Source organism: Aptenodytes patagonicus, chromosome 5, assembly GCF_965638725.1.
Source record: "Aptenodytes patagonicus chromosome 5, bAptPat1.pri.cur, whole genome shotgun sequence".
Lineage (NCBI taxonomy): Eukaryota > Metazoa > Chordata > Aves > Sphenisciformes > Spheniscidae > Aptenodytes > Aptenodytes patagonicus.
In genome coordinates, this window is record NC_134953.1 from 83,115,509 (window position 1) to 83,137,368 (window position 21,860).

Genomic DNA, 21,860 nt, shown 5'->3' on the forward strand with positions numbered 1-21,860 from the left:
AGTATGAAAAAAAATGTTAGTCAATTCAGGTGGAAAAATTAATGAGGCTGCTAGAAGATACAGTAGAAACACCATTAATTTCCCAACTGATCTATGATTCATAGACTTCAGAAAAGGACTACAGTTAGCCTAACTACTTTACTTTTATAACAAACCATTATAATATACAGGCTCCACCCCACCTCAAATTTTGGCAAGGTGAAAAGATACCCAGGCAGAGAGAGGAAACAATGTTTTCTTAGAAGAGACAGCCTGTTCAACTGGAGAAGCAGCCAAGAAAGAAAAAATTGGCCACACAAAACAAATATTCTAAAGAAGAAAGATCCTGGGCTTTTTTTTTTTTAAATTAGACTTTTAGAGAGCTCTGACCTCAGAACACAGCATGGTAGAACTGGCAGGAATGTGGCAGAAGGATAATTCAGTTTTATTTATTTCCCATATCAGCCAAAGCAAAGAGTGAGTTACCTTTGAACTCTTGCCACATACGTGCATCTGTTTTGCTTCATCTAACAACCCTTTCTGAGAAGCACATTGTAAATGCTGAATGCAGCAAGCTGTGACAAAGGGTAAGCATCATACCACAGTGATCCCAGTGTTTTACAGGACCTGGGATACAACATTGCATTCTCTAAAGAAACAGCAGAGAAGCTATGCTTAAGAACTCTGTACCAAAGAAGCAAGGAAAGATGCATTGTCTGTAACAGCAGCAGAGATAATCTGAGTCCTGAATTGGACTACTCTGTTGGTTACCTGTAGAAACCTTTCCATCACAGCATGAAGCTCACAGCTGGATTCTCAGCAGGGCACATTATTATGTGGTACACTCCAGGCTGCCATACTTAAGCCGATACTGTATGTGCCATATCGGCTTTTAACTAGCTTACCTTCTACACAGAAATCCAACTGAATGGAAAATAGAAGGTTCACTCTTCAACACACAATATGAATGCATGCACCTAATTAAATATGTAGCATTTAAACCACATTTAGGAAATAACTTCTCATTTATCACAGCCCCCGATCCAGCAAAATCTAAATCTTAATCTAAAAACTGCACCAGTGTTGACTGTGCATGACTTCATTGTAGGAAAGGAATGCTACAACTGAGTAGTTTATGTGAAGACCTAATCTGGGAAGGCAAATGACGGGCTGTGAAAATGTAGTAATATTTATGTTTACCAGAACTGGGGCATTAGATGCTAAGTATGACAGTTAGTCTAGATTATAGTGGACCTTTAAGAGCAAATCTAAAAAACATTATTCACTATTTCAATTTGGTGACACTGAATTTAAATAAATCATCATATCGGTAATACATGCTTCATCAGTCACATAAGAAATTCAAATTCTTTCTAGAATGTCTCCCACTTTCAGGCACTGCCTACAAATTTCAATCATTGGAACAATTCAACTTCCCTGCATTTTTACAGGGCCTGCACCGCCACTCCTGATATGTACAACAGATCCCCACTTAACTAAAAGTGGAAATTGACCAACGGCTTACGTTTGCACCTTTCAGAAGAGTTGGCACAAAACAGGATGACACGTCACTAACCAGACATGCCTGACTGACTAAAGATGAGCAAGAGACAAAGTTATGAAAGACCCAAGTATGCTCAGATGACCTACCATCAGTAACACGGGGTCTGCACAGAGGCTACCTATGGCTCACCAAGATAAAACACCTCATTTTTCAAATTTCGGGGCCTACAGAAAAGTACTTCTGAGGAAGCCCCAGGTGGTACAAGAGGAGGTTGCTGGCTGTAGGCTTGTGAGGGCGCCCCATGAACGCCCCCAAAGAAGGGGCTGGGACCGAACCGGTGCTCGGGGTGCGAGGCGGCTCCTCCCGCCAAGTGCCATTCTGCGTGCCCAAAACGGGTACTGCACAGTACCACCGCCACGGAGCCCCCTGCCCTGCCGCAGCGTGCGGCGGCACCCGAGACCCGCCGAGGCCCGGCAAGGCCCGCCGAACCGCCACCCCGAGGAGACAGGCGCGCCCCTCTCCTCCCACCCGCCCGCCTCACTCAGCTCGCCACGCCGGCGGGCCTGTGGAGCAACGAGGCGCTCCAGCCGGCGCGTCGCGGCCGAAGCGTGGCAGGAGCCGGGGCGCCCCCGCGGCGGCGCGAAGCTGCGGTCCCTGCCGGGCCCGGCTCCCTCAGGGCCCGCACCCGCCCCGAGGAGCGAGAAACCGCCTGCCCTGTACGCTAATGAGGGGCCTTCCGTTGGTCGGCAGGCAGAGGTTCCCGCGCCGTCACTGGAGTATGCTAATGAGCGCCCCAACCCATTGGTTCGCCTGTCAGCGGCGGCTCCAAACAACGTTTGCATGGCGGTGGACAGCTCTTTGTTGTCAACCGCAGCAGCCGGCGGGCGGTGCGCGCGCGTTCGCGTTGCCGCGGGGTGGGCGGGCAGGCAGGCGCGCGCCGCCGAGGCCGCCCCACCGCCACCCGCCGGCACCTGCCTCCCTCTAGGGCGGGCCGCGAGGGGCCCCCCGCGGCGCGAGGCGGAACTTTCAACCCGGGGTCTGTTAACCGCCATTCGCGCCCCGGGGCGCGAGCTGGTCCCGCCACTCCCCTCAGCCGCCGGGAGAGAGCCCTCCCGCCGCATTTGTGTGCGCAGCCCCCGCACTCGCCTGGGGGATAACCTGCTCCGCGCCGCTCCCCTCCCCCGGCCCCTCCTGCGTCGCTGAGCGCTTCCCCCCCGCCCGTCTTGGTGGGTGGGGGGTGACTGCCTCTCCGCAGGGGAGCGGCGGCGGGTGTTCCCCTCCTCCGGGCAGGATGGTGGACCTGGACAGCGAGGTGCCCCCGCTCCCCCCGCGGTACCGGTTTCGGGACTTGCTGCTGGGCGACCAGGGCTGGCAGAGCGACGACAGGTGAGTGCGCAGTCCGCGGGCGCGGCGGGTCGCGGTCACAGCTCGAGAGGGAGCGGGGGGGGCGTGCTCCGCGGGCGGCGCCCCCCGCCCCTCCGCCAGCCCGCCTGAGAGGGGCGGCCCGGCGGCGCGGGCCCTGCGGAGGGTCGGGGTGGCGGTGGAGCGCGCTGCCCGGGCACCGCGCGGCCCTGCTGCTGGCAGATCGGCGCGCCGTGAAGGCACGCACCGCCCGCAGGAGGCCAGCCCCGGTGAAAAACTTTCCCGGGAAAGGGATGCGACGGCCGCCGGGGGACTGGGGTGCCCCGCCCCGCAGCCGGGGGCGAGTCGGGGCCGGCGCCCCTCACCAAGGCACTGGGCAGCCCGCAGCCTTCGGGGCACTACCGCCTCTGCAGAAGGGCAGTACCTGTCTCTTCCGTACGGTAGGAGGAAGAGTAGGACAGGTACGATACCGTCTCTGGATGGTAACATGCACTGAGGGGAAACCCCAGACAATATACGCTTTTGCCGCTTGACGAAAGGCTAACTGCCGGCGTCACTGCATGCTTTTATTGTCCAATATGCATGCTTCTTTACATGCAGTTTCTTTTCATGCTAGGATCCTGGGCTTGTATGTAACTACCGTTAATTTATTCCTTTATGAATTATGTCAAGGACTGTCAGCATCTTTAATTACAAACCAATAGAAAAAGGTATTTGTTTGTCTCAAGTCAAATAATGTCTTTAAAAGAAAAAAAACCCTTATATTAAAAGAAACAAACAAACCAGAAATGTGTGTTTAATTTCAAAATGCTAAATGAACAGTATTCATGAACACCAAACAGCATCATGCCACTCTATCTGACTGTACAACCTGGTGTGTCAATAGGCTGTGACACGATCCCATCTTGGAAAATTATGTGTGAGATCCACTTTGTAGTAACAATTTATTGTGGTTAAATGACAGAAAAGCAAAATTGTCTGGTAATATATAACAGCATATTGGATCAATTTTAATTCAATATATTTACATTGTCAGAATGAGTCTTTAACTCAGCAGTCAGAAGCTTTGATTTTAATGCTGATCTACACTGTTTAGATTTTAGCCACTTTCCTAAAGAAACGTGGATTCTCTTGATTGGTAATCACAAGATCATGCAGATATGTAACTAATTATTGCCTTTGTTTAGGAGAATATGCTATACGTTGAAGAAATTAAACAAATTATGTTCATTCAGACAGTTCTGAAATGGTGAATGACAAGATAGTCACAAAAAATGAATGCTGTTGGTTGGAAATTACAGCATTGTAACTACATAATGGAGAGTTAAAGAATATGGGCTACAGATGTCGTCTATCTGGACCTCTGTAAGGCCTTTGACACAGTCCCCCACAACATCCTTCTCTCTAAACTGGAGAGGTATGGATTTGATGGGTGGACTGTCCGGTGGGTGAGGAATTGGTTAGATGGTCACATCCAGAGGGTAGTGGTCAACAGCTCAATGTCCAGATGGAGACTGGTGACGAGTGGCGTCCCGCAGGGGTCCGTATTGGGACCGGTACTGTTTAATATCTTCATCAATGACATAGTGAGATCAGGTGCACCCTCAGCAAGCTTGCAGATGACACCAAGCTGAGTGGTGCGGTCGACACGCCAGAGGGATGGGATGCCATCCAGAGGGACCTGGACAAGCTGGAGAAGTGGGCCCGTGTGAACCTCATGAGGTTTAACAAGGCCAAGTGCAAGGTCCTGCACCTGGGTTGGGGCAACCCCTGGTATCACTACAGGCTGGGGGATGAAAGGATTGAGAGCAGCCCTGCTGAGAAGGACTTGGGGGTACTGGTGGATGGAGAGCTGGACATGTGCCAGCAATATGCGCTCGCAGCCCAGAAGGCCAACCGTATCCTGGGCTGCATCGAAAGAAGCGTGGCCAGCAGGTCGAGGGAGGTGATTCTGCCCCTCTACTCTGCTCTGGTGAGACCCCACCTGGAGTACTGCGTCCAGCTCTGGAGCCCTCAGCATGGGAAAGACACAGACCTGTTGGAGCGGGTCCAGAGGAGGGCCACAAAAATGATCAGGGGGATGGAACACCTCTCCTACGAAGACAGGCTGAGAGAGTTGGGGTTGGTCAGCCTAGAGAAGAGAAGGCTTCAGGGAGACCTTCTTGCAGCCTATCAGTGCTTAAAGGGGGCTTATAAAAAAGATGGCGGCGAACTTTTTAGCAGGGCCTGTTGCGGCAGGACAAGGGGGAATGGCTTCCAACTAAAGGGGGGTAGATTTAGACTAGATAGAAGAAAGACATTTTTTACGCTGAGGGTGGTGAAATGCTGGCACAGGTTGCCCAGAGAGGTGGTGGATGCCCCATCCCTGGAAACATTCCAGGCCAGGTTGGACGGGGCTCTGAGCATCCTGGTCTAGTTGAAGATGTCCCTGCCCACGGCAAGGGGGTTGGACTAGATGATCTTGAGAGGTCCCTTCCAACCCAAACTATTCTATGATTCTATGTTTATCAAAGCATGGTTTTATAGTTTAAAAAAAACTTAAACCATAAGTATATTGCAGATGACGCCAAGTTGGGCGGAAGCGTTGATCTGCTCGAGGGTAGGAAGGCTCTGCAGAGGGACCTGGACAGGCTGGATCGATGGGCCAAGGCCAACTGTACGAGATTCAACAAGGCCAAGTGCCGGGTCCTGCACTTTGGCCACAACAACCCCATGCAGCACTACAGGCTTGGGGAAGAGTGGCTGGAAAGCTGCCTGTCGGAAAAGGACCTGGGGGTGTTGGTCGACAGCCGGCTGAACATGAGCCGGCAGTGTGCCCAGGCGGCCAAGAAGGCCAATGGCACCCTGGCCTGTATCAGAAATAGTGTGGCCAGCAGGAGTAGGGAAGTGATTGTGCCCCTGTACTCGGCACTGGTGAGGCTGCACCTCGAATACTGTGTTCAGTTTTGGGCCCCTCACTACAAGAAGGACGTCGAGGTGCTGGAGTGTGTCCAGAGAAGGGCAACGAGGCTGGTGAGGGGTCTGGAGAACAAGTCTTATGAGGAGCGGCTGAGGGAACTGGAGTTGTTTAGCCTGGAGAAGAGGAGGCTCAGGGGAGACCTTACCGCGCTCTACAGCTACCTGAAAGGAGGTTGTAGCGAGGTGGGTGTTGGTCTCTTCTCCCAAGTAACTAGCAATAGGACGAGAGGAAATGGCCTCAAGTTGCGCCAGGGGAGGTTTAGATTGGATGTAAGGAAAAATTTCTTTACTGAAAGAGTGGTTAAACATTGGAACAGGCTGCCCAGGGAAGTGGTTGAGTCACCATCCCTGGAAGTATTTAAAAGACGAGTAGATGAGGCACTTAGGGACATGGTTTAGTGGGCCTGGTGGTGTTGGGTCGATGGTTGGACTCGATGATCTTAGAGGTCCTTTCCATCCTTAATGATTCTACGATTCTATGATTCTATCCTGTATTCATAACTTCTGATCGCAGTATTCTTTGAGATTTTAGAAAATGTAGATCTCAGCATGTTATACATATATTTTATTTTCTACTGGCATAGGAAAACAACCCGCAACCTTTCTTATTTTATCAACTTTATTTATTTATCTATGGTTTTGATGGCTAAAATAAACAAATCTTCTCTATACACCTTTTTGGACTGCTCTGTGGCTTAACACTTTTGGCAGCTCTAGTTTAAACTTCTGTCAAGCACTTCCCTGATACTAGTTGTTTGACTTGAACTTTATAAAGTTACCTTCTATGGAAGAAGCATGATCTAGTCTCAAATAGGAAATAGTGTGTAAGCAACTGCACAAACCATAGCATCCGTTTAGCTACAGAAATGTCTATTTCAAGTCTATGTGCACTTAACAAAATGAAAATAAATAATCCTTAAAAAAATATTGACAGCAGAATTACAGCATAACAGTATTATAGAGCATGATTATTGTTGGAAAATTGTAGCAAAGGACTAGTGGAAAATGAATAGTTACTTTTCATTATTTCATTAATATTCATACAAGCATTACAAGAAAGACCTCTGGCACATCTGAAATACAAAATATAAACCCAGGGCTGAAAATGCCTAGTGGAAATGGCTTTCTAGACCTTGAAGTATTGTCCTGTGCTGAGGCTGGACACAGCTGCACTGTGGCAGGAAGGCTGTGCAATCAGGATTGTGCTTTACATGAGGCTGTGATAGCAGCACTCTCTCCTCCAGCTCTGCAAGTTACCATAGCAGTCTCTTTTGATACTAGCTTTCCATTAACTGAACAAAGTCAATTCGTAAAAAATCTTGAGTATTGTTTTTTGTTTGTCCACCTTACAATAGGGTTCTGTCCAGATTCTTGTTTTTCTGTACTGGAGGATATCACTTTTAATACTGAAATATTAATCCAATCCCATGTTGCTGGTATTTTGCTACTATCCATTACAGAAAAAGCATACATATTCTGCATAGAAATATTGTCAAATGGAATATTTAGTATATTAGACATACTTGCAGGAAATACTTAATGAGAAAGACTACAGACCTTTGGGGACCCTGAGATCAATTGCTTATTAGTTAGTAATGATTAGTATTACACAAGTATGTCTTATTTTTAATTGTTTGCTTTTTTGTCTCTTCCTCGCACCCTTACGTAAGTGGTTCAAGTTTGGTTTTGGTGAAGCACATCTTTTGTATTCTGTTCTAATTAGTGTGCAATATAGATATTGCCAAAGGTGTTGCTTGTACCCCCTTCAGTTGAATGGACATTAACTATGAATGGAATATCTGAACACTAAAATACAGTTTAAGTAGCCTTATAGTATGGCTACACAATGGCAAGTGATCAAGATAGTTCATTTTAGGAGGTTATTGGCCCTTTGCTGAGATGCTGGAAATAATTTTCTGCATATTTCCAGTTCACTGCAACTTCTTACTTCCACTTGCTTTCAACTCCAGCAGTCTGATTTATATCAAGGGTTTTCCATCTGTGTGGTTTGTGAACTTCAGGTCTGTTACCAGCTGAACTCTTTGTCTTCTGTCTTAGTCCCATTCCCTTTTTGATCTTCCCAGTCTATTCAACCTTGAGTTCTCTCTTTTCTCCTTCCATTCTGCCCTTTCTGGAAAGATGCTCACATTTTGCTGGCTGGGAGGCATATGTTCCATCTCTGTGTTTTCAGATGCTTGTTGATTCTTCAGAGTGGAGAGGAGATGGAATTATTTCTCTCATCTGCCACAAACCCAGGATTATGTGTCACCAGATCACAGTTTTGATAGTATAGTTTGCCAGTAAGTCATATGGTAGTATTTAATAATAAATATGATTGAAATGATATAGACCTCTCCTCTTTTTTGCTGAAAGATATATTTCTGACATAAGCATAGTACCCAATTTTGAAACCTTACTGGTTATGTTTCTTTAGGAGGAGAGTTTGATCAGCTATTTCTTTTAAATGATCCTGTTCATTTATAAAATGCACACATGCTAAAATGCTTAGCTGAATGTAATCGGACTCTGATTCAGGAATTTTGTTCTTAGATCTGTACCTCTTTGGAGACAGATTTCTAGTCTTCATTTTTTCTCAAGGACTTCTATGGTGGAGCTTCCCTCAGGCTTCTTTTCTTTTTTTGGTGTCTAGCTCGTGGTCCATTTCTTACCTATACTTATTGAATACAGTAACATCCATCTCACTGCTTTTGTATTTCTCTCCCAGAAAAATAATTTTACTTGCATAGCTTAGATTCCTAACCAACCTTGCAGTTGGCTTCAGTAACAGATGGGTTCTGGGCTGTCATATTGGATTGCGAATTATTTTTCATAAAAGAACTTGCTGTGTGCAGAAGAACATGGTGAATCTTTGGCAAATGCATTTGTTCAGTAAATAAACTATTTTGAGTAATTTATTAACATTCTTGAATTTGCTGAGCGATTTTTTTTTCCTGAAAAAAATTAGGATGTTAAAACCAGTTTTGGTTTTTTGAAGGGCTAGATTTTCAAAGGACCTGGTTCCCTTTGAAAACTGTGGAGATGAAGTTTGATGCTTACAGTACACACATTTTATATGGAATGGTTAAATATTCATTCACTCAGAGAGATAACGCTGAGTAAAAACTCACCTGTTTTCCTGTCACTGTATAAAATATTTAAATATTGCCTGGATCAATCTGAAAAACTCCCACAGGACAGCATGTAAAAGATCAGCCCTGTAACTAGAGCATGTGTGTGTGTCAAGTGGGTGATTTCTGTGGCAGGTAGGGTAGCGTACCAGGTTTCGTCTGGCCGTGTCAGTATCCCAGTCACTGGGCTGAGGGTAAAGAGAAGATTGAGTCATTGACTTTTTCACTAATTTTGTAAATATCGCTAATATCCCTTTGTGAATCTCACATTTTGCTTTCATTATTGAAAGTATCTAAAATGGAATAAACTGTTTTGATTTGCTGGATATTCTGAGATGTTTCTTGACCATCAATGCAATTTGTCTTTCAGTTTGGCTGCTGGGGAAGGGAGCAGAAATAAAGGGGGAACTCGGTGATTAACACAAGTTATTCACCTGTTAATTCAGTGAGGTTTTACTGAATTGTGATTGTAACAGTAAATTATGTAATAAAACATTTCATAAACCTACTGATCATCAATCCTTAGTCTTACCAGCTGTGTTGAAGAGCAACACAAACAAAAGTAGAAAATATCCTACCTAGTGAAGACCTGGCATGTTTAAAGCTGGTAAATAATTTGCTTCAGAGGAGAGGAGAAAAGAGGATATTTATTTTAGGTTCCCATGTAAGCTTTGGAAAGATACAATGAAGAGGTTATTCACAAAAAAATGTTTTCTTGTGTACATATATAGTTACAATGTACTTCAAAATAGCCAAACCACAGGATAATAGAGATATAAAAAAAGAATTCTAAGTTAAAAATAAAAAAGCATTTACATTCTGTTGATATCACAGCTTTTTTAGTAAGGTCAGTCACATAAATTCAGTGCTTGAGCATCTTGCAGAGCACTATTTACCTTACATTTCTTAAACCATTTATGTACAGATGTAGAGTCCGTTTTTTAGAAGCTTAAAAAGATATAAAAGCTGAATTTGTTTTAGTAAATTCAAGCAAGCCAGGAATGTTTCCCACCATTGAAGCATGACTGCCTATACTAGTGAACTGTTCAAATTTTTCTTTGCATGTTTTGGCCATAGCCAGCTAGCTAAAACTGTCTTGAACACTGCAGTGCCCAGGAATGATTTGGCAGTTTGAGTGTCCAAGGAAACACTCCGAGCAGACAAGTTGCAGGGACTCACCCAATTTGGGAAGCTGAAACAGTTTTCTGATACATATGTAGGCTGTTTTGTGCCATTTAATGTCAGTGCCTAGGAATGTGCCTGGGCAAGTTTAACTTACTTAAAGATGTACCCAGAGAGAATCATAGAATCATAGAATCATTTAGGTTGGAAAAGACCTTTAAGATCATCGAGTCCAACCGTAAACCTAACGCTGCCAAGTCCACCACTAAACCATGGTTGTACCTCCCCAAATGCTACAAGTCTATTAGACAAAGCCTTCTGATGCCGGCAAATATCAGGAGCAGGAAAGTCACATGCCATCATGTCAGCACTAACTTCAGCCACAGCAGTTTCACGATACAGTTGCACAAACTTTTGATTTACCAGAGTGCCCAGGCAGGTTTATATTAACATTACTGAGACATAGTGGGGAGACTGTCAATTTGATGTGTCTCCAACTATAGGATGATTAAAAAAAATGTATCTTTCCCCATTCAAGGCCCTTCCCATCCCTATTCCAAATTGTGTTCCCCAGGTAGGTGCCACCATGGTGATTCTCACACTGAAATACTTGCCTGTACCTTTCGGTCACCCAGGAGAGAAAAAAATACATTACCCAGACTTGAGAGAGGAAGTTGACTCTTAAGGTCTTTTCAAAATCTGCATCTGGTATGTCACAAAACTTTTTCGCAAGCAGTATGCCAGCATTATTGATTAGAATAGTAACATCCCCAACTTCTTTTCTAACCTGAATAAAAAAAGGATAAACAGAAAGCTTTAGAATCATACTTCTGACCCTTGAAAGGGTCAAAATCATTTTATTGTGAAGGTAACCTCTACATTTTAACATTACATGCTGCTTCTCCCATTTGTGCTGCTAGTTCCTCTCTTTCTGGTCTCTGGTATTTCCTGCGCAGTTACACATTCAGATTATGCCTATATTGTGGACTGTGTTGCAGAGAGATCCATTTGTAAAGCACAGACCTGCTTATGCTTGGTGCTTTCCTTCCTGAAATATGCAGTATAGCCCTTATACATAGGCAATAACTGTATTTTGTCTGAGAGTCCTTAAAAAAGGAAGAAAAAAATACTTGCTGTTAAAGAACTTGGATTTATTGGAATAATTCTTTTCCCACAACATTTTAGAGAAAGACGAAGAGAAAGAAACATATGGATGTTTTTAAAATATGCAGAGTGAGATTAATTTTATTGACTTCATAAAATGTGTATAGTATTTTTTGGTTTATATACCTTTTACGCTTTAAGTCCCTTTGGGTTTAGGTAAGATTAAGCAGTATGTTGGGCTTTCTTTGGACCTTGCACACCAAGGTAAATTTTATCAATGCTGAATATTTCTAGCAATATTAATTAAGAGACCATGAAGTACAAATTCCAGCATTGAATTGCTGAATTAATACAGTCTGCCATATGAACAAGTCATTCGACAATCATAAATATCTATTTGATACTACTATTTCACTCTACTGCCTGTTGAAGTTTAGCATTGTATACAGAGCTAATACGTTCTAGGAAGAAATCACTATTACTGTGCCACTTCAAAACCACACACAACAAATGGAATGGAAAGAACAAAAAATGAACATAGAAACCCAATATATTTTCCAACCTCTACCCTCAAAGCATCAGATTTCATAACTTTTCTATATGCTGCTGCAATAAGTGTTTACAATTTCACAGTCATGGAACAAAAATTTACATTTTCCAATTCTGTAATTTTTTACTTTTCTGTATATATGTATACACATAACTGGTATTGGAACACACCAATTCCAATGTCAATATAGACACATTAACTGGTACTGGAAATACATTTCAAATCCTGCTCCTGTATTGAGATGAAAATTTGAGTCATTTTGCTACAGTATATACTTTCATGATGAAACTATAGAGCTAAATTTTACCTTTGTGCAAGAACTGTTTGTACATTGGATACTTAGAGGATTAAATTAAAATCAGCTTTCCCTTCTGATGTGCTTACTGCATAAATGAACATTACCACCTATCTGGAAAGGAAAGAGATTCAGATAATACAGAACACCTCCACACATCACTTGGACAATTGTATACTACTGGCTGTCATGTTGACTGGTGACTTTCAAGGAACAACTCCCTACTGTAAATCTCAGAAGACACCTTAACAGTCATTTGTCACTGTGTGAATTAGTGAGTAAAGCCCTCCCTTTGCCTTTCCTTTTGGAAATTACCTGAGACTGTTAAGCTAAAAGAGGATAAAAAGCCCACACATTTCTGAATCAAGTGATTTAAAATATCTGAGTCTAGATTCAACTTGCACAAAAAATCTATTATAACTTGCTCAAAAGAAAATTCTATTATGGTTTCTTCAAAATAATCCTCCTCTTTCCTTCAAGAAATACTTTAGTCAATTTGGCCTCCTCATTTTAGAAAACGTGTTAACTTTTACGAGTTCTTCCATTTAACAGCAGCTACAAAATAAAAGGACTTAAGCAAATATTGCCAAATTTATCTTGATTTGTCCTTTTAAGTACATTTTCAAGATAAATAAAGTGATTTAAAAGCCTAAATTCTATTTTAAAAGCTTGATTTTGATTGAAACTACTCAAGTTCTTAATGGTCTAATTCAGTAAGAGAGCAAGTGTTTTCATATCTGCAGTGAGACTCTGCACAGTAGTAGTTGGAAAGTTGGAGTTGCCCTAAATCCTGAAAAAAATTGCTGCATGTACAGGCCAAGCCCTTTCTCACTGTGAAAACCCACCTAAATTAAAAAAGTATTAAAGAAAAATATTAACATTTGTAAAACCACTGAATCGGCCACACCGAGAGGTCCGAGTTTACACTTTTGTGGAAGGTTTAGGAGTACAGTCCCATCTAAGTAAACTGTTAATATATCTCCGTACTCACCTTCCTTCTAAATTATCTTAGGATTGGGTCCCTATTATAGATAAAAGAGGGAATCAATTTACTTGTGTGGAAGGAAGAGGAAGTAATGCTTTGTAGAAGGCATTTCTGTCAGCCTCATGCTAATTTCTGTTTTAGCATCATTCTTGCAACAACAATGGAAGCAAAAATGCATTGTTTCTATATTCCACTTAAACTAGCACACACTGGAATTGGGGGAAGGACATGAAAAGAGAAGAGGAACACTTCAGTGCTGTTATAACTGTATCTGTCCAAGAAAGACTTTGGTGGTATGCCCCAGCAAAAGTTTTTTAGTGCAGAAGAGGTTTAAGCGTCTCAGCTTAAAAACTCCCACAGATCAAGTAGTCTTCCTCCTCTGGGACAACATGATGCACAGTTTGTAAACGTGCTTGGTACTTCAATCATTACTTAATTATACACTTATTACTCTAAAGCTCTTATTTTTCCATCTAGAACTTGATACATGCTACTTTACATCTGGCAGACACTGTAATACTCCATGGGGAACTGAAGCAGTTCTTTCCCAAATGGTTTCTCTCTTAATTTTATAATTATTATTCTATCACAGCCAATGATTATGATTATGTATTTTATAACAGTAAACGTCTGTGCTGCACTATGCATTACTCTCAGAGTGACTCTTCTATAACAAATGGTTCATTGATTCATATTGTCTCCCTTTTATCCTGTAACAAAGAAATAGATCACTTGGACCATCAGAAATGTCTGAAGCTTCAAAATACTTTTATTGTAAAATAAATCTGCCAGCCATTTCAGTGTTACACATTCAGTTTCTAGACTTCGCAATTAACGGTGATCTTTTGTACTGAATTCTGATACATACACTATGCCCAAGTACTTGTACTAATCCACTAAATGCTTTAAAAGTGGATTCTTCATATTTTTTCAAGTAAATGAGCAAGTTAAGTCCTTTCCAGAGGCCTGCACACCATGGTCCCATAATCTCTGTGTCATTGGAGAGAATGCCACTCAAAAACTGTAGATGTTCTGCAGCAGAGAAGTTTTGGTACAGAATGCCTTAAAACAGCTGTTACAGATTTCAGCCTCCCCCGTGCAATCATCTGCTAATTATGTTAGCAGTCAACTTCCCAGTGGGAAGTAGCAGTGAAACAGAAACAGTCATTAAGAGACAAAAAACAGTGTTTATACTCACAGATAAAAACAGTGATGTTATTACTTACTCAGAAGTATCTCTTGAGGGACAAACCCTGCCTCCACTTACAGCGATATCTGTTAGGAAATGCTGTAGTTTTGTGGTGGAAAGCCAGTTGCTAAGTTTGACATCTTTGTGCTTGACTTGTCGAGTATCAAGCTATGGTAGATGGGGAAGAAAGGCATTAGGTTAAGATCAGTGCAAGTTATCTACTGAGTTAGCAAAAAGAAGAAAACTTTGCCTACCCCTCTGCCTGGGTCTTACAAGTCTCCTGCTAGCTTTAGCCATTAATAGCTGCATATCTAACAGCTAGCACAAGGATCGTATGCCTGACAGGGGCAATCACAAGATTTGAGCAACAGTCCTCGCTATGGATTAGCTCTGCCAGCGAAATCTGGCCCTGCCTCCTAGATTCTGTACCCTGAGTCAAACCCCTTTTTGCAAAGAAAAGAGGTTGCCCTTTAGCTTTTTATGATGTTAAAGTTAATAGCATTTACCATACTTAAAGTAGCTTTAAGTTGCAGAGCTCCTTCAAAGTATAGTAATTGTTAAAATATTTAATAAGGAGTAAACACTATAAAATAGCCTCACTCTTTTATGGTTCTAAATAGCAAAAAATGTTCTAGAGGTTTTATGTTTTTTCTCACCTTGTTTTCTCTTCCCCTTGTGACTAGAGAAAACTGCAGCACAGATAAAAGCAGTGTTACCAAACCAAATCTGAAACAAATACAGATGGGAAAAACAACAAGCTGGGTTGCAAATGGAAAACTGTGGTTATATTTGTTCCTTACGCGACAGCACCTGTTAATACACAACATTCCCTGACTCTGGAAGGGGATTTAGTTGCCCATCTTCACACCAAATTCAAAAGAAGCTAAGGGCAGTGGTCACTTACCACTATTGCCCTGTAATTCTCGCCATCAAGCACAGACAGCTGTAACAGAGATGGTCTAAAGGCTAAGCTCTATATTTAGCTGAATGTACCCTTTTGAAAAGTGAGCAAGCTATGTTTTCACTGTGTACAGCAATCTAGCATTTGATCGCTTTTTTCAAAGGGGTTTAATCAGTTAAACAAATAATTTTTTAAAAGACATTTTTGTAGATATTGTCCAGATTTTAATTACTGTTTTGTTCTCTCAGTAGTCATTCAAAAAAGATAATACAAACACAAAAAGTGGGACAAAATATTCTGTAATGTGCAAATGTTGATTAGTCAACCAGGGTTTATAAAGACTGTCAAAATCTAAGTAGATTTTTCACCCACCTAAGAGTATCATAAAAGTGAAGCTTATCTCACAAGAGTAGTTCCAGATATCATGTATCTCATTGACACTGAGGAATTAATTTACAAACTGTATTCAAACAGTGACCCACATGACCATTTATTTTTGTATTGGGACTGACCACAGATTGCATGAAAATTATGATTTAGCTAAAATTATACAAACAACATTCAAAATGCACTGAATTAATCTGAAAGGCTTGATTAGTTTTTGCTTCCCATTTTTCCTCTTATCTGGCAGTTCACAGATCACAGTCTGAGTCCAGGAAAAAACAACAAAGTAAATTAAATTTGTGCTGACATTATGAATTCATTTAATATAATTAATTGTGGCAGTTACTGTTTAGGAAGACTCAAGTGATGTTATTTTTATGTCTGTGACTAGCTCAACTGGTCATTCAGAATGTTGGGATTTTAGTGTGATGTTGTCGGAGTATTGCACGTGGTGGGAAGAACAAGGCTGGCTGCTAGAAGTGTTTCAGAGTATAGAGGAAGTATCTCTGAGGGTGCAGGAGAGGAGGAACTTTGGTGAGCTTCTCATAGGCAGTCTTCTGACATATACTATGGGCTAGTCTGAGACTGTTGTGGAAGACCTCAGGGTTTGCTCTTAATTTCAGACAAAAATGAGCTGTTAGAAGATCACCATTATAAAAATTATGAGGTGAATGCCTTCTTCCTAGGCAGAGATGACTGGGGATGTAGAGTTGTCTAGCAACCTGCTGCTACTTGACTTCAGGCTAAGGTGAACTAAGCATTTAGAAATTCCTTTCCTTTCTAAGATGGCAGTGCCACTTTACAGTGATAGTTATGGTCATATGGAGAGAAGGAAGAGCTGGAAGTACTACTGTGCGTTCTTGTATTGCCCTAGACATTTGATGATTGGTTATCAGACCTAATAACAATACAGCCAGTCCAGTCCAGTTCATAAACACAGATCTCTCCTCATTGTATCCATATATTCCACCTAAGTCTGGTCAGCATTAAGATCTATATAAGACTTCAAAATAAGATGACAGAACAATACCTGGCCTAACCCACCTCACCAATACAGTTAGCTAAAGAGATCTTAAATAATTTGACTCTCACCAAAGCCAGCAAACTCCGAAATTTCTGCATTCATTTGGGAAGACACATTTAAGGAAAAAAAATAGTGTTTACATTGAACAGGCCAATTTTCTGAAGACACCTGCTAAATGATTTTCTAAACACACACATTATGAATGTTTGAAGTTGTTATTTTGAAAAATTAAATACTGGGCATACTATTCTACTAGCCATACTACTGATGAGCAGCATTTTACTTCACAGAGTACTGAGATGTTAAGTGCTATTTAACATGAATAAAGATGACAGAATTAAAATTTTAAAATATTGTGAAAATGGATATTTTATTTTTTTCTTAATCTAATGAAAAGACAATTAAAACCATGCCTTATGATTAATCAGGAAGTGTAATAGCTCACTCTGAGTAAGGAGACTGAGATTTATATGAAGTCTGTAACTATATGTACCCTGTTAGCTGTGGAGAGAACAGTATCAGACAGGTGACATTTTAGAGATAATAATGACTTTTAAAATACTTGTTCTATTATGTGTTCAAAGTTCTTGAATCATTGCCACTCCTTAATGAGACATTTACAACTTGTATTAAAATGTTGTAAATTTTTTTCTGTAAAACAATAATCATATACTATGGTTGTACTGTGCAGCAAGCTGCGTTTGAAAGGAAGAAAGCAATTCCACACCACTGTTAGATATATTACAGTGTATACATATGTTAAGCTGCAAGTATTCCTTTGGATATCTTATGTATTTTGTCCTTCACCTGGATGATAACATTGGAGCCAAAGCACCTTCAAATACTAGAGAATGAAGATAGATATGTATCAATGCACAATTCTTTTAGGAAGCATCATCAGCAGGAAATGTCATCAGCACTCTTCTCCTATTGATTTGGTAGAGTAAATGGAGTCTCTGACAACCTTCCTCTGTGGGAAACGTCAGGCGACACACCTAGCATCAGTATTGGGCTTTTGTTTTATGCTTTTTTTTGAGTCTTTGCCTGAATACTCCTCCTCTTTGTATTTATCTGTTAAATATTCGCCTTTGTCCTTTGTATAACTGTTAAACATGTGATCATGGGAGACTGAAAGAGTATACAGCTCCCATAATTTCAGGGAAATTGTGATAATCTCAGATTCAGCTCTATATTTACTTCTCAGAGTTGTTGGCATTCTAATGGCAGCTTTTGGGGTATTGTATAAGTGTTTCCAGATTGCAAGTCTGAACTCTTTGAATATGTAACTTTAAAAAAAGAAAAAAGACACTCCTTTACAGTTACATTGGTCCTGGGCATGTGTAAAAAGCATGCACAGTATCACTTTTTTTTTTTTTCCTTTTTCACTTTTTAACACTTCAGCTATATATGGAATCTCAGGTAAGTTCTTTCTAGGCTTGTTAAAGTATCTGCGGGAAGTTCTTGAGAAATTTAATTTGACTTTTTATTATTTTTTTCCTTTCAGACCAGGCATGGTTCCTATAATTTCTTACCCTGTAATAAACTGTCGTGGTTTAACCTCAGCTGGCAACTGAGCACCACACAGCCGCTCGCTCACTCCCCCCCGCAGTGGGATGGGGGAGAGAATCGGAAGAGCACAAGTGAGAAAAACTCATGGGTTGAGATAAAAGCAGTTTAATAATTGAAATAAAATAATAATAATAATAATAATACACAAAGCAAGTGATGCACAGTGCAATTGTTCACCACCCGCCGACCGATGCCCAGCCAGTCCCCGAGCAGCGGCCCCCCCGGCCAGCTTTCCCCAGTTCATGTACTGAGCATGACGTCACATGGTATGGAATGTTTCTTTGGCCAGTTTGGCTGTGCTCCCTCCCAGCTTCTTGTGCCCCTCCAGCCTTCTCAGTCGGTAGAGCATGGGAAGCTGAAAAGTCCTTGACCAGTGTAAACACTACCTAGCAACAACTAAAACATCAGTGTGTTATCAACATTGTTCTCATCCTAAATCCAGAACACAGCACTGTACCAGCTACTAGGAAGGAAATTAACTCTATCCCTGCTGAAACCAGGACAATATCCACCTCTTATTCTATACCATCCACATCATGCTCAAGTGTCATATTTTTCAGTACATTTCCATTAGTCACCACCCCTTTTCCTGGGTTTCTTTTAATATATATATATACACACACAGATATCATTCCCTTAGTCTATGGGCCATCCCTCTAAAATGTTCGGTGAGTTCATTTAGTCCATGACTTCAGGCTCCATCTGTCGTAATAATCTTCCAGGACACGAAAGATGGAGATGGTATGTGGTGTTGAAGTCAGTTCTGGTACCATCATCACTGTGCTTTGCTTGGTTTCATCGAAGTTATTCTTCATTAATCTGGGTGATTCTTATTGTAATATCATTAGTATGGCATATAATATTAGGTAGCACTTAACATCACATAATTCACATAATTGGCTATTCTCACACAAAATCAAATCCTGTTGAGGTACACATCGGACTTCCCCATCCTTCCGCATTATCCACCAAGTGCACCCAGGTCCTTGAGCAAAAGCAATCCCATGGATGGGTCTGCCTCTGCCCGAGGCAGGAATAACCCAGACTGTCTTCCCCAGCATATTTTTTATGTGCACTACAGGGACTGTATTCCCATCTACAGTACGTAAAAGTTCTGACTGGGCAGGGCCTGCTCGATTGGCAGATCCCCGAGTGTTGACTAACCAGGTGCCCTTTGCTAAATGCGTATCCCAATGTTTGAACATCCCGCCACCCATTGCTCTCAGCGTAGTCTTTAACAGTCCATTGTATCGTTCAATTTTCCCAGAAGCTGGTGCATGATAGGGGATGTGATACACCCACTCAATGCCGTGCTCTTTGGCCCAAGTGTCTATGAGGTTGTTTCGGAAATGAGTCCCGTTGTCTGACTCAATTCTTTCTGGGGTGCCATGTTGCCATAGGACTTGCTTTTCAAGGCCCAGGATAGTGTTCCAGGCGGTGGCATGGGGCACAGGATGAGTTTTCAGCCATCCGGTGGTTGCCTCCACCATTGTAAGCACGTGGCGCTTGCCTTGGCAGGTTTGTGGGAGTGTGATATAATCGATCTGCCAGGCCTCCCCATATTTCTATTTCAGCCATCGTCCTCCATACCAGAGAGGCTTTAACCGCTTGGCTTGCTTGATCGCAGCGCATGTTTCACATTTATGGATAACCTGTGCGATAGCCTCCATGGTCAAGTCCACCCCTCGATCACGAGCCCATCTGTATGTTGCATCTCTTCCTTGGTGACCTGAGGTGTCATGGGCCCACCGAGCTAGAAATAATTCACCCTTATGTTGCCAGTCCAGATCCACCTGAGCCACTTCAATCTTAGCAGCCTGATCCACCTGCTGGTTGTTTTGATGTTCTTCAGTGGCCCGACTCTTGGGTACGTGAGCATCTACGTGACGGACTTTTACAACCAGGTTCTCCACCCGGGCAGCAATATCTTGCCACAATGCGGCAGCCCAGATGGGTTTGCCTCTGCGCTGCCAGTTGCTCTGCTTCCATTGCTGCAACCACCCCCACAGGGCATTTGCCACCATCCATGAGTCAGTACAGAGACAGAGCACTGGCCACTTTTCTCGGTCAGCAATGTCTAAAGCCAGACATTTAGACATACAATTCTGCAAATTGGCTCGATTCACCTTCTCCTTCAGCAGTTTCTACAACTTGTCGCATAGGACTCCATACAGCAGCTTTCCACCTCCGATGCTTTCCCACAAGACGACAGGACCCATCAGTGAACAGGGCATATTGTTTCTCATTTTCTGGTAGTTTATTATACGTTGGAGCCTCCTCAGCACACGTCACCTCCTCCTCTGGCGATATTCCAAAATCTTTGCCTTCTGGCCAATCCATGATCACTTCCAGGATTCCTGGGCGACTGGGGTTTCCTATTCGAGCCCGTTGTGTGATCAGTGCGACCCACTTACTCCACGTAGCACCAGTTGCATGATGTGTACAGGGGACCCTCCCTCTGAACATCCAGCCTAGCACCGGCAGTCGGGGTGCCAGGAGGAGCTGTGCTTCATTGCCGATCACTTCCGAAGCAGCTTGAACCCCTTCATAGGCTGCCAATATCTCTTTCTCAGTTGGAGTACAGTGGGCCGCTGATCCTCTGTATCCCCGACTCCAAAACCCTAGGGGTCGACCTCGAGTCTCCCCTGGTGCTTTCTGCCAGAGGCTCCAGGTGGGGCCATTCTCCCCGGCTGCGGTATAGAGCACATTTTTTACATCTTGCCCTGCCCGGACTGGCCCAAGGGCTACTGTATGAACTACCTCCTCTTTAATTTGTTCAAAAGCTTGTCGTTGCTCAGGGCCCCATTTGAAATCATTCTTCTTTCGGGTCACTTGATAGAGAGGGTTTACAATCAGACTGTAATTTGGAAAATGCATTCTCCAAAAACCCACGACGCTTGTGTTTCCTTTTTGCTAGTTGGTGGAGACATGGCTGTTATTTTGTTGATCACATCCATTGGTATTTGACAACATCCATCTCGCCATTTTATTCCTAAAATTGGATCTCCTGTGCAGGTCCCTTGACTTTACTTTGTTTTATGGCAAAACCAGCCTTCAGCAGGATTTGGACTATTTTCTTCCCTTTTTCAAAAACTTCTCCTGCTGTGTTGCCCCACACGATGATGTCATCAATGTATTGCAGGTGTTCCAGAGCCTCACCCTGTTCCAGTGCAGTCTGGATCAGTCCATGGCAAATGGTAGGGCTGTGTTTCCACCCCAGGGCAGGCAATTCCAGGTGTACTGGACGCCCCTCCAAGTGAAAGCAAACTGTGGCCTGCACTCCGCTGCCAAAGGGATTGAGAAAAATGCATTAGCAATATCAATTGTGGCATACCACTTGGCTGCCTTTGACTCCAGTTCAGATTGAAGTTCTAGCATGTCTGGCACGGCAGCACTCAGCAGTAGCGTGACTTCATTCAGGCCACGATAGTCTACTGTTAGTCTCCACTCTCTATTAGACTTTCGCACTGGCCATATGGGACTGTTAAAGGGTGAGCGAGTCTTGCTGATCACTCCTTGGCTCTCCAGTCGACAAATCAGCTCATGGATGGGAATCGGGGAGTCTCGGTTGGTGCGATATTGCTGCCGGTGCACTGTGGTGGTAGCGATTGGCACCTGTTGATCTTCGACCTTCAGCAACCCCACAACAGAATGGTCCTCTGAGAGACCAGGCAAGGTGAACAGCTGTTTAATTTCTTCCGTCTCCAAGGCAGCTATACCAAAAGCCCACCGGTACCCTTTTGGGTCCTTGAAATACCCTCTCCTGAGGTAGTCTATGCCAAGGATGCACGGAGCCTCTGGGCCAG

General features: G+C 42.9%; 1 protein-coding gene and 1 long non-coding RNA gene across 3 annotated transcripts in view; one reads left to right on the forward strand and one right to left on the reverse strand.

Moving 5' to 3' along the window:
- Positions 1-2,603: 2,603 nt before the first annotated feature.
- The window catches only part of KCNT2 (potassium sodium-activated channel subfamily T member 2), a 172,912-nt gene continuing 153,655 nt past the window's right edge, over positions 2,604-21,860 (forward strand). For both annotated transcript variants that reach the window (XM_076338001.1, XM_076338000.1), the window contains exon 1: positions 2,604-2,869. In XM_076338001.1, coding sequence (XP_076194116.1) covers positions 2,775-2,869 — 95 coding nt within the window. In that variant the 5' untranslated portion in view covers positions 2,604-2,774. The remainder of the gene's footprint in view (positions 2,870-21,860) is intronic.
- Positions 10,738-14,493, reverse strand: LOC143160539 (uncharacterized). The gene is made up of 3 exons (XR_012995400.1): positions 14,431-14,493; positions 14,214-14,344; positions 10,738-10,840 (listed from the first exon to the last, which is right to left on the reverse strand). It is a non-coding gene; the product is annotated as an uncharacterized LOC143160539 (long non-coding RNA).